General features: G+C 31.8%; 1 protein-coding gene across 5 annotated transcripts in view; it reads left to right on the forward strand.

Moving 5' to 3' along the window:
• Nucleotides 1–13,004, forward strand: part of LOC106101562 (inositol-trisphosphate 3-kinase B) — a 91,627-nt gene that overhangs the window by 57,427 nt on the left and 21,196 nt on the right. The window contains exon 1 of one of the 5 annotated variants that reach the window (XM_013280819.1): nucleotides 2,612–3,370. The exons of 3 other annotated variants lie outside the window; for them this stretch is intronic. In XM_013280819.1, the coding sequence (XP_013136273.1) occupies nucleotides 2,864–3,370 (507 nt within the window). In that variant the 5' untranslated portion in view covers nucleotides 2,612–2,863. Of the gene's footprint in view, nucleotides 1–2,611; nucleotides 3,371–13,004 lie in introns of those variants that run through there. One more of the 5 variants, XM_013280817.1, reaches the window with a different exon arrangement.

A 13,004-nucleotide genomic window follows, 5' to 3' on the forward strand; every position in this document is an offset into this window, starting at 1 on the left:
GTTTGCCCCCTTTTTTTTATAAAAAAAAAAAAAAAAGTGCTACTATTCTGTCTCTACCTTAATTATCTCAGATATTTATGATAAATTAGAGACATTATTTGCTATTTGAGAGACTCAAATACCATAGATATGTTGGTCGTGTCTATTCTAAGAACAAAACATACCAACAAAATCTCTTCACCTTATTTCATCAGCTTATGTTAATAGGCTTTTTACTTATTTTCTTATAAGAATTCAACTAATTCTTAGAATATTTCTTTTATGTGTTTAATTCTTGTGGTTTATCTAAGCGATGACTATTAAGAAATTGTAAGCTTATTTCTTTATTATATTATCGATCTTCCGCACGTTATAATTAAATACCAAATTTGCATATCAATATTTTGTTGATAAAAAAATGTAGTAGGCGTTAACATAAAAACACGGTTCTGTACATTCTTGATCCAAGGCCGAGTAACTACAATACTTGTACTACAATCGAGTTTGTGCGTCAATCGAACTACAATTAGTATACAATCGCTAAATATGTTAACCGATGACAAAAAAATTTAGTCTTATTGGTATGCTGTTCTTGTAACTGCATCATCATCTCCTTATCCTACTCCCGTAGGGTCGGCGCAACAGGTTTTTGTACTCCACATAACTCTATCATACGTCATCTCAGTCATCACTCCCTTTTTGATCATGTCACCTTTTACACAATCCATCCATCTCTTTCTAGGTCTACCTCTACTGATGTACCCTTCCACACTCATAACTAACGTTCTCCTTGTATCATGCAATTCATCCCTTCTCATAACATGCCCATACCATGCTAACCTTTTATTCCTTACCTTCTCTACTACGGGGTCTACTCTCAAACTTCCTCTAATATACTCATTTCGTATCATATCCATTCGTGTTACCCCACACATCCATCTTAACTGTTCTTGTAACATGTGTAAATTATTTAAAATTATTGGGTATTTTATAGTGAATTTCGAGTATAGAAGTCTGATTCCAATATTATCGTCATCATCATCACCAACTTTCTCTTGTCCCTATGAAGAGTCAGCACAGTATGTAAAGCTCTTGCATACATTTCTATAAGCCGTCATATCTGAATCCACTCCCTTCTTAAGCATACCTTCATACAATGCGGCCATACTTTCTTCGGTACTTCCCGGTCTTCCTCTGGCTTTTATTTTGTTTTACATCATGAGCGCACTATTTAAACATTAACTAAATAAACTAACTACTAATAGTTGTTTATTTCTGACTATTAGTTGCTGAAATTAGACCGTTCAGTATTATTTTAGTATTTTTTTTTAATTTTAGTAAATCTTTGTTAATGTACTAATATTTCCTTTAACCATTCCAACTAAGTTCTAGGCTTGTGTTAGGATATGGTTCACGACAATAGCGTAATAGCGGGATTCAAACCTTCGACCGCAAGATCGGTAGTCCGTACTCCAAACCATTAGGCTATTGACGCTTTTGATAAGCTGTTTTCATTTTAATGTAAATGAAATATAATATCTTATTTTATTGAATATCTAGAGAAAGTAAGGTAAAAGAAAAGTTTAAGGCGAAGTACGGATTAGAAACCGGGCGTCCAGAACCAAATTATTTATCTTCTAAAGTACTTACATGAGTGACAATTATCCACATATATTTATGATATAGATAAAATGACATGGTTTGTATTACTTTCCTATTTAGTATATAATCGATTTATCTCTGCCTATATACTGAAACTTGATTCTAAAACGTTGCCCATAACAACCTGTTTAACATTTTTATTATGTGGATATTACAAATATTGTTTAACACCTCTAACGTTTCATATGTTACATAATTTGTATAGAACAGTTAATGTTTAGTAAATATTAATCGAATTATACAGTAGTCGCAATATTAGCTTTGTTACAAATCTGCTCTATGTTATTACGAGGTCACTGTATAAAAACAATCTTTAGATACAGTACTTATTGATTAAATTGTGACACTACATGCTTCATAGAAAAATACTTTACAATTGTATCCTTAGAAAATTAAATCTATTTTCTCTCCAGACAATATTTACTAAGTTGTTACCGTCATACATAAGCTATATGCATCGCCGTGAATTTAATCAACAAATTATTATAATAAGAAACACGGCATTTGCGTCAAATGCTCGGCTATATTTAGATGGACCTTTATGAACCGCGATAAACGGACATCGTGTATTATGATTATAAATTAAAAGTTAGTAGCTTACTTGTTTAGTAGCAATCAAGTTAACGCATACATTATTTAAAATTAATTCAATAAAAATATGTTGAAATGTACATGTTTATTACAGTGTAGGTGACTGAAAGCACCTCTCTAATAAATTGTTAATAAAAAGTTACAGAGATGCAAAGGCAAAGATATTTGGAAATTAGGTATTATATAGTTAACTAATCAAAAACAACATAACTCCAACCGCTCGTCGAGCACGCTTCTACATAACGAAGATAACACGGGGACCCTTATCGCGCGCGACGTCATAAGACAAACGCTGTAATAAAACGTAACCAATTAGTTTCGTACTTGAACGATGAAACCTCGTTCGCCAAGTGAAACAGAAAAATTCGCGGTTTCAAAGCAAACGCGCGCTATCAACACGAACACTCGTTTGAGTTATTTTAGTGCGCGTACAACCTGCGAAAAGAACGAACAGCACGCGGCCGCTGCCAGCCAGTGTTGGTGGAACGCGCGAGCATTGCGCGCGCGTCGCATCGCCCAGCCGATCGGACGCGGAGCGAGCCTGGACAAATCGGTGAACAGTTCTAAAATGTCGTTAACTCTTCTACCGAAGACCGGCGGAAGACTATTTTGTGTTCTGTGATAAAACAAAATGCCAGAGTGCCCCGAAACGTTTCCCTTTACTATACCCATCATACGGTATACGATGGAGCCCGAAGATAGATCTCCGAGCGGCGAGAGGCAGCAGCCTTTGACGAAAAAGATGTCCCTTTTGACGCCCGTCAAGATCGAAACGCCCGATAGTGGTAGACGGCTATCTGAACCTACCAGGTATTACATACCCCCGCAGTGCAATAATAAACTATCTCCACGAAGTGCTAGGAAGCGAGACTCGAAGAGGAACTCCAAATCTGATCTGACAGCGGATTTGCATTATAAAGAGACTTTCGGACCTAAACCGTGTAATTGTGAGGACTGTAGATCATCGAGTCCTCTACCACCCGGGTATGGACCGCCGACCATGTCGCCCGGGTACGATCAGATGCAGAATTCTTTATCGGAAGTGCCGTGGAATGAGGATTTCACTGAAGCATCCAGTGATGATCTCAGTTCGGAGTGGGATTCTGATGTCCCGGAGCCGGTATCTCCACCACCTAAGGTAATATGATATTTCTCGTACAAACGATTAAAGTATAAACAATATTCGCAACTGATCATTTGGACATTCTCTTTGTTGATATTATGATATTAATGTAACAATACGTGAACGTCGATACAAATATTGTATTACAAAAATATTTTTATGCCCGCGCCGGTATGTTATGTGCGCATTGGAAACCTGAAAGCGTAAAAACGAGTAAAAAACTGGATATCTATAGAGTGGCACAACACAACAGAATTTGTAATTAACTTACTCAATTGAATTGCAAATTGGTACGAAGTTTTTCGAAAACGTACATTCTGACCCTATTACTGTACTAAAAAGAAAATGTAACAGTTTTTTCTAAATTGAATACAAACTTTTTTCTCATTATTTATTGTATCAATATCAGATCATTGTAGTTTTAATTATTCAACAGCTTACAAAGTTGAATTAATAATGAATTCAAAATACTAATATAAATTGCTTTTTATTATAAATAATTGAATTTGTATTCATATATCCAGTTAATCTACTCTATCTATTATTTATTATGTTAACTTATTCAATTTACGTATGTCGTAACTCAACTCTTAATTTCCAACATAAAAAAATGGAACAAAAACCAAAAAGCAATGACCGCTGCCATAGGAAGATCAGTGGGGAACGAAGCTAAGAATTGTTTATTACGGTAATACCGATAATCATATCGAACTTCTCTACATCCGATTCTTCCTAACTTCCTTTATCGTTTTTAGATATTGCTACAGATTTAAAAGGTTCATGTTAAACCTGAAGTATCGGTCTTTGAAGGAGTTATGATCTAAATTTTCTGAGAGTTCAAGGACAATGTGGTTACCGGATTTATTAAGATATCTAGACTACAATGTTATCTTTAATGTACATAAAACAAGATATTGTAACTCCGGAATCTAGTGGTACAATTACTGTTAGAATAGTTTCTTTCTTCGTTAATGTTTACAATTCAATTTATGTAGAAGTGTGGACAAGAGAGTTACAGTTTACAACCAGTCTATTAACTCTTCTCTCGAAGGCCTTATAATTGGATGGAAAAACTAACTGGCAACTTGTTAAAACTAAGCAATAAATCTTAAACGTCACTTAACATGTCCAGTGCAACCAGTGTCAACCAAACTGACAGTTCCAACTAGTTAAAAACTACGAAATACATAAAAATTACATCTAAAAATAGTAATTTACTTCGGATCAAGTAAATTTTAGGTTATTTTTTATGCGTCAATGCGCAAACATGATTCGGTTTTATAACATTTATAGGTTAGGAGGCGGTAAATGAATTATTAACGACCTCGTAAGTCTTAGGGAATAAACTAAAGTTACATTGTATTGATGTTTACCGGTTTAAATTGTGGTATGAATTTTTGAATTTTATTATGGCATTTTTAGCCAAGATTCTTTATGGACATACAAACTGTATACCCTTACATCTAAAGAATTCTTTTATCTGCGAAATAACAAGAATCCATGTTGAACTCTTCTTATCTTAAATATTTGTTGCTTATTATCCTACAAGCTTAAATTGATAATTATTTTAATTATACTTTTACAATCGAGTAATTCGAATTTTAAATAAGGTGAAGGTTACCAGCCAGTGTGTACAATAGATATAAAAGATATTTCTCCGCTTTGTTAAAGTTGTTGATTAAGAAATGTCGTGTAAACACAAGCGGTTAGTATTAACAAAAGCCAGGTCTACAGATAGTCCAAATGTTAATTATAACAACCGGTTTACGTATTAACCTTGACGACGAATAAACCAATATAAAAAATAAAACGGTTTAATAATGGAAAAGCTTGCGTAAGTATTTTATAGGTCATGTGGTTTTTCAATGTTAAATGCTACTGGGATTTATAATACGAAAAACGATTCTTTTAAATCTGCGTAATAATTTTCTGGGCTTGAATTTCGCAGAAACCTAATATCCCTGTACATTTTTTAAAAAAACTCTTGGAATCATTCGATCATCATCTTACTTCTTACTTAAATTTATAAATGCGAAAGTTTAGATGAATGAATGGATATTTGCTAGAGTTTGTAGCCTAAACTGCTGAACGGATCTTGATAAAATTTGGCATAGATGTCGGGGGTTGTCTAGAAGAACACATACACATAGGTTGCTTTATTTTTTCTCACTAGTATTTCTTGATAAGTGTAGTTACTCTAATAAGAATAAGTTAGTGGTTTTCTTCATTACATTTATCAACACTTAGTTTATCTTTCACAGTTTTTAGTTAACCAACTATTAATTCTAGCATTGTAGTGACTGAACCTTGATCATACTACGATTTCTATTTTTCTCGTCTAGTCACTAGTGAATCAAGATAGTCGGATATTGTCGTGTGCCGAAATTTCGGTGCGTACTGAGCTCTGATACTTTCACTACGAATGGGTGTCAGTGTACACTTAAGTTTACCGTTAGTATATACGAGGTCCATAATTTGTTATCCAAAAAGAGGATAAAATTACTGACTATAATATTATTACAGGTTAAGGCCTGTTGTGATCGAAACTAAATTCACGAATTAACTTTATTTTGCGTATGACATGCATAATATATTTTAAGACATCTTTAATTATAACAATTAGAATTAATTTGCATATTAAAAAAGAAGTATATCAGATCGATCAATTGTTAATAAGGTTCTAAAAAACAGCATGAATACCCGGGTAATGATTATAGTATCGGTGTGTTATTTATTATTAGCTGTTGCTTGCGACTTCGTCCGCGTGTAATTTAAAAAAAATAGCCTATGTTAATCACTGATAATGTAGCTTTTTAACGGTGTATTTTTTTTTAATTAGTTTTTGAGTTATTTCAATACACACATATAGATAAATATTTCCCCTTTATAATGTAGTATAGTTCCATAGTTATGGTCTCTCTCATTTTCTTTCAAAAAAACAGAGACAACAACATTCACACAAGTATATCAGCAGTCCAAATTTACATTTGGATTGTAGCTCTGGTGCCAATAGAAATGGATTTAATGGTATCTCTAGTTACTACGTTTGTTGTGCCAATTGCCCCTTTCCTTTCACGCATGGCGCATATTGTCACATTGTCTCTATCAGTTTGTTGTCAATGAACTGATTCCATTGACAGATCTTAGATATTCTTGTCAGGTCGCTGGTATGCAAGACTTCAATTAACCGTTACTTACTAGTTCTCTACTAAGAGAAATTGCATTGTTAGAGGATGGCATTATTCGTCATTGAGGATTAAAAAAAACTCTTTAAAGCTATTAGATCATTTCTGTAAACATATTTTGATAAAAAAATCTTTGTATTTTTGTATTTGTTGCAATCACTCAAAAATGTAGTAGATGATTTTAAAAATTCTTTCACCATTAAAAAAATTATATTATCACTGAGTAATAAAGGCTATATTATTTACTATGTTTTGACATGTTCGCTGCGTATTAGGCCGATATCGGCCTGACGCGGTACTTAAGCTGTTGCGGACGAAGACAACTAAGTCCGTCTCGCTAGTGTGAAACGATTATCTCAAGTACATTACATTACATAAAATGCTTATGTTTTTGTTTCTATTATGTTTCCACAAAGTTGTAATTGAATCTATCCTAGTTCTGGTGGGTCTAGAAAGACCTGCCACGCACGTGCGGAAATATCATGGGGGCACATTTTGGCCCGCCACCGCACCAGTTGAGGAATTTTAATTTTACTAATACTCATTATATATTTACTTATTAATAATAATTTTACTACCTATTTTTTATATAATATATTTTATTTTATTTTTATATTCTTGTAAAATGTATTATATAGAGAGTAAGAAATAAAGATATATGGATAATAATAATTTTACTACTAAACAGCTAGTAATCTATGGTGATGTATTATTGTAAATTGCGTAAATCTGTTTGTACGTAATATGTGATTAGAAGTTGATGGTATTGTAAATGTATTCTGTTTTAATTTTATCTTCATTATTAATTTCCGTCATGTATGTCTGTCCATTGTTGTACTGATTCCCACGGATATTTAAGTACTTGTATATTAATTTAATTATATAATTTAGATATGCTTTTTGATACGACACGTGTATAAGATTTTAATTAACGTAATTATTTTGTCATATCCTAAAAAAAATCTGATTTTTAAAGATATCTGTTGGTTTATTTAACATATTATGGTAAACTGAATACATTTATGAAGTTTTTAAATTAATAAACATAATTACAGTTACGATATCAGCTTTAAAACGATGGACATTTCAATTTTTCAATTAGAGAACTAAAAGTATGCGGCGAGCCAAAAACGATGGTTTTCAAAATTGGTATTTAAACGTTGGAATACGATTTAAGTTATTTGATGAGTTTACTTATGTAAAGTTAATTATGTAAACACTAGTTATTGCGTAAACAATGCATAGTGACTTTTAAGTTATGTATTGCAATATTACTTAATTGTAACACTGGACGTTAAAAATAATGGCTGTTCCTCTGCATTTCGTGATTTTTACCGACTTTTTAATGTCATTTATGAAAGTAATACATGCAGTATAATATGACCATAACAGAGAATTAGATTTCACGATAAATTAAAGTCTATTAACTTACATTTGTAATAATCAATACTAAATAAACGAAATAAAGCAGAACAGAATTTGTACGAACTTAGGCCTGTCCCACCACTGCCTGATAGAGGCTCAGATAGCTTAAAATAACGTCACTGTCAGATAAGGGAACAAAATCCGATATTTCTATCATATATGTTACACGTTGGATTGTTATCAAACAATTTACAATGTTGTGGGACAGGACCTTAGAATGTTGCACTTTACTAAATTTCACATTTGATAAATCTAGTGCAGAATTTGGTTAGTTATCTTTAAAGAAAATATTACAGGCTAACAAATACCTATATCTTACAAAAACTATAAATTAAAATAGTAAACTATAAAAAATTTAACTAGCTCCGAGGCTTCTTGTCACCAGCTCATTATAAGTCTCCACTGAGAGCCTAAGTCATAGTCAACCACGCTGGCCCACTGCGGACCGTTTGCGAAGCTTCTACTAACTTCTACTAGCTTTGAACCTGTAAATATACTTACATTTGCTCTACCAAAGCGTACTCTGTAAGTCACAAATTATGTCCACTTCAAAAAAGTACTAATGTTATTCGTACTTGATCGTATAATTCGGTTATATTAATTCAGTAGTAAATTTCGGATAAAACAGAGCTACCTGTTTACGGCTTTCACTTGTTGTAATCGAATCCGATATCAGTCGTGTAAAAGATTTATCGTTCCATTGTGCACTGTATCCGACAATGTCGCATGTTCCTACACTATTGTACTCGTACTTCAGGTATCTTGTCAAATTTAATAAAGCTTTATAGATTATTCTACCGCGTGAATTTATGAAATAATAAAGAATATAGAGTAACATACTCAAAGATAAATTACTATTCTAATAGTAAAACATTTTTTTACAATCAGCCCAGTAGTTTTTACGCGAATCAAATACATACAAAAATATATATTTAGTTAAAGTTTTGACGGCTTCTCCGTTCGCGGGAATTAAAAAAAAACAAAAGTAAGTATATAATTTGGTATAGTTTTTTATGCACATTTTAACTCCTGGGCAAAACAATTTTCCTTTAATTTCGAGTTGTATAACATAAAAAAAAAAACATTTTATGCATTTAAAGATTATTAATAAAGAATTCTTCTTTTGGTCTTTTTCTCTTCTTCTCTCTTGTTTTAATATTATTGCCAGTTATTTATATTCTGTCGGATAACTACTTATAAATAAATATTTAAGTTTTAGATAATTAATTGAGTAAAACGTGTCAATAGTACGCCTTGAGAGCTAATTATGCAATGACGTAGGAGATAACTCGTCTCGCGATAACCTCCGGTAACCGTCTCCATCGTCTGTAGCGCAGCGAAAGCGAACAGGAATCGAAGCGAAGCGGAGCGAAATTTTAATAAAACAAAACTGAACATGGTATTTCTTCTATTTGTTTGAAAATATTGTCATTGCGAAACAATCCAATATACAGTCAACATAGTCTTTCCCAGGTTTTTCGCTTTTGTTTCGGTTAGCTTTTGCGATTGTGTTCTATGAGCATATTATAGGTATTTATTAGATTACATAATATAATCGGATTATTAACATTTGTTATTAATAATTGCTATCCCATTTTTGTTTTGTCTAAAATATTAATATTTTATTTTATGTTATGAGTTGTACGAATCAATAAGAAACTTTATGTTACCAGTATGGTGATTTATGTGCATTTTACAATTTCTTGTTTCTGAAGAATGCGGTCCCATTTACCTTTTCTTTTATAAATGATTCAATAAAGGCTGGAGTAATGACGTCATCTACAGAGATGAATTACATCCGTATTTACTATGATGTATTCAATACGTTAACATTCACTTAATATCCATTTATTTTAATTTGTATTTCGAAATATATGTTACTCGTAAATTTTAATGGTGCTTTAGTGATAAATAAGATATAAATAAAATTAATTAACACAATTGTTAACTTATCAGTTCCGTATATTTTTTTATGAGTTTTGTGACAATAGCTTCGGATTTAAGCTTACAAATTGGTTACAACTAGTATAGAATTATATCATCTGTGGTTCAAACATAAACAGCTGACAGGCGAATTCTATAATCGATCTAGAAACATTTTTGTTGCTTTTATGATAGCGTTTTTAATTCATTTTATTTTAATTGAACCGATTTGTGGATCGCAATATAATAAGCAACAGATACTTTCTGTACTACATTCTAAAGTAAATAAAAAATCGGATCGTTGTTACGGATCGATTATTAGCTTCGACCGTAAGCTAAGTAGAAATACCGATCTTATTATAGAGATGCAGAAAAATTTCCAATTCGACGAATTACCACCAACATTCGAGCAGCCATAATTACGTAAACAGTATTCCGTTAATTGTCGAATAGCGCACAAAAACATATGAATCATAATAACGCAAATGTTGAAACAATACATCGGCTTAATTTCACGCCGTTTATGTAACATTCTCAATTTACAGCACTCGCTTTTAGCACTTGTTAAGAAATTTTTAAATTAATTCATCACTAAGTTTAAACTAAAAGAAACAATAAACAACGGACATAATTGGTCATCGTCAGCTCAAATATACTAGCACCCCTGAGGGGTTGGAGTCTTAATTAGGGATGGAGGGTTTATTCTATCATCTGGCAATATTTTAAATTAAATAATTCTTTTTTTGGGTAAATAGAAAAAAGCTCAAATTCACGGGAGACCCGATTTGTGTGTATTACTTGATCTAGTTTTTGACCGACTTCCCAAAAGAAGGAGGTACTCAATTCGTCTGTATGTTTTTTTTTTATGTGTGTTACGGCATAACTCCGCCGCTAGTGGACCGATTTTGACAATTCTTTTTTTATCCGAAAGGTAATGCTTGCAGGTGGGTCCCATTTTTTTGTTTGATTTTTTAAATTAAATTCATAGAATTCCCCCTTTTGTTTTGCGTTATGCTGAAAATTGTTTGTAAAATTTTGTTTGTTTAGTGTTTGTATTATGAATGCCTTGTGTAACCGTGTCCTCTCATTGTGTAAATTTAACTTTAGCAATTGCACTATATGATTATTAACTTGATTTACATATATATGACTTCGAACGAGAAAATAATTTTTTCAATATGTTTCAGGATAAAATAATCCATCGTTTTATTAAATACTAGCTTTCGATCAAGACTCAGTACGCGTGGAATTAAAAAATAAAGTGATTATTAGCCTATGTGATCTTCCAGACTATCCTCCACATTTAAACCAAATTTTATCGAAATCCTTTAAGCCTCTCAACTCTAATAATCATCCATCCATCCATCTAAACTTTCGCATTTATAATATTAGTATGACAAACATTATTAAGGAAGCTTTTTGCCATTAGTGTTATTGCAGAGTGTTATAATAAACATATAATCCTATCGAATATTTAAATATTAATTGTATATTATTTTGCCATATAAAGTAAAAATATATTTCCTCGATGAATCATTGCTGACGTGATTGTAACTTAAAGTAGTATATTCTTAATGAGAGTTGTAGAAAATATTTTGTTGTCAGGCTTTACAATACTTAGCAGCATATGCTTGTAATTTTGGAGGTTTCTTTTTTTAATTTTGAATATTATTATAGTAAGGTATTTTCAAATAATAAGGATAAAAGAGGTTGATTCACGCTAATGCTGTGTGACGCAAGTTACTATAAATGCATCGTTTGGCAAAATTTTGTAGTTGTCAAGTGCATTAATTATTACGAGGTCATTTTATTATTCCTTCTAATTTATATTCATGTATCTATGCTAATGTTATAAAGAGGAAAAATTTGCATCTATGGATTTTTGTATGTATTTAAATAACTCAAAAACTACTGGGCTGATTTTAAAAAAACTTTCGTTGATTAACGTAGGCTATATTTATTCTATTTTTTTAATTGTGGATGCGAGCCACAGATAGTTTTAAAATAAATACAATTTTTATTAAAGTAGGTTCTTGTTTGTGTAATTTAATTGAATTTATCTGAAACATGTTTAAATTATGTTAAATAAAAAAATAATGTTGTGTTACCATGCGTCGTGAATGCAAAAAGTGCATCCGTATTAAACGGATTCGGTGAACAGTCAACATGGGAACAATTGTAATCGGTTGTCACGGAAATCCATATCAAGTGAAACGACAATATTTTTTTTATTTGTTGATAAACTCGTCGCTTTTTAAATTATCTACAATTTACAGCGAACAAAAAACCAGATAAACAATTAAATAAAAAGAGGAAGATAATACACCAAGTCTGCATTCACTCAAAAAACGATATATTTAAACATTCCTATTTCTAAATCCAAATAATTTAGTTCCTCTTTCAATTTATTTCAGACTTCCCCCTTACAACTCTAATGGCCTGTCCTACTACTGGCTGATAGAGGCTCAGATAGTCTAAGAATGACGTCACTGTAATAAAAGAACAAAATCCGATATTTCGTTATAGGTCCTAATTCTAATTTTACTTCTCAGTGTCGCATCTAAAATATTTATAAACGCGTTTAAAATAGATAAAATTTAATAACAAAATAAATATTAAATCTAGAAACTATTGCCAGAAACTCGGAAACCAATATTTAATTCCCAAACAAAGTCTTTTTTATTGGTGTGTGAAGAGAAACAATTTACTTTTTATAAAAGCGTGTGAAACGTATGAATCATTGTATTTTTAATGGTGGAAGTCAGTCGTAAAGTTTTATTACACTTACAGGAGTTGTTGGACTTATCTATACTTAACATTATAAAGAGGAATGATTTGTATTTCTGTATGTATTGAAATAACTCAAAAATTACTAGGCCGATTTCAAAAATCCTTTCACATTAAAAAAGCTACGTTATCACTGAGTATGTTTTTCTTATATTATAATTTCACGGGGACGCATACGTGAGCAACAGCTAGTTAAGTATAATTTTTGTCATACTAACGTCCATAGTTGCTAGTAGGGGTTGCTAGTCGACGATCTAGACTAGGTCTAAAAGATGGGAGCCACCGTTAATATGGTCTTATTTGAAGCTTCTATATCTATTTTTTTTTCG

Source organism: Papilio polytes, unplaced genomic scaffold (genome assembly GCF_000836215.1).
Source record: "Papilio polytes unplaced genomic scaffold, Ppol_1.0 DF823980.1, whole genome shotgun sequence".
NCBI classification, from domain to species: domain Eukaryota; kingdom Metazoa; phylum Arthropoda; class Insecta; order Lepidoptera; family Papilionidae; genus Papilio; species Papilio polytes.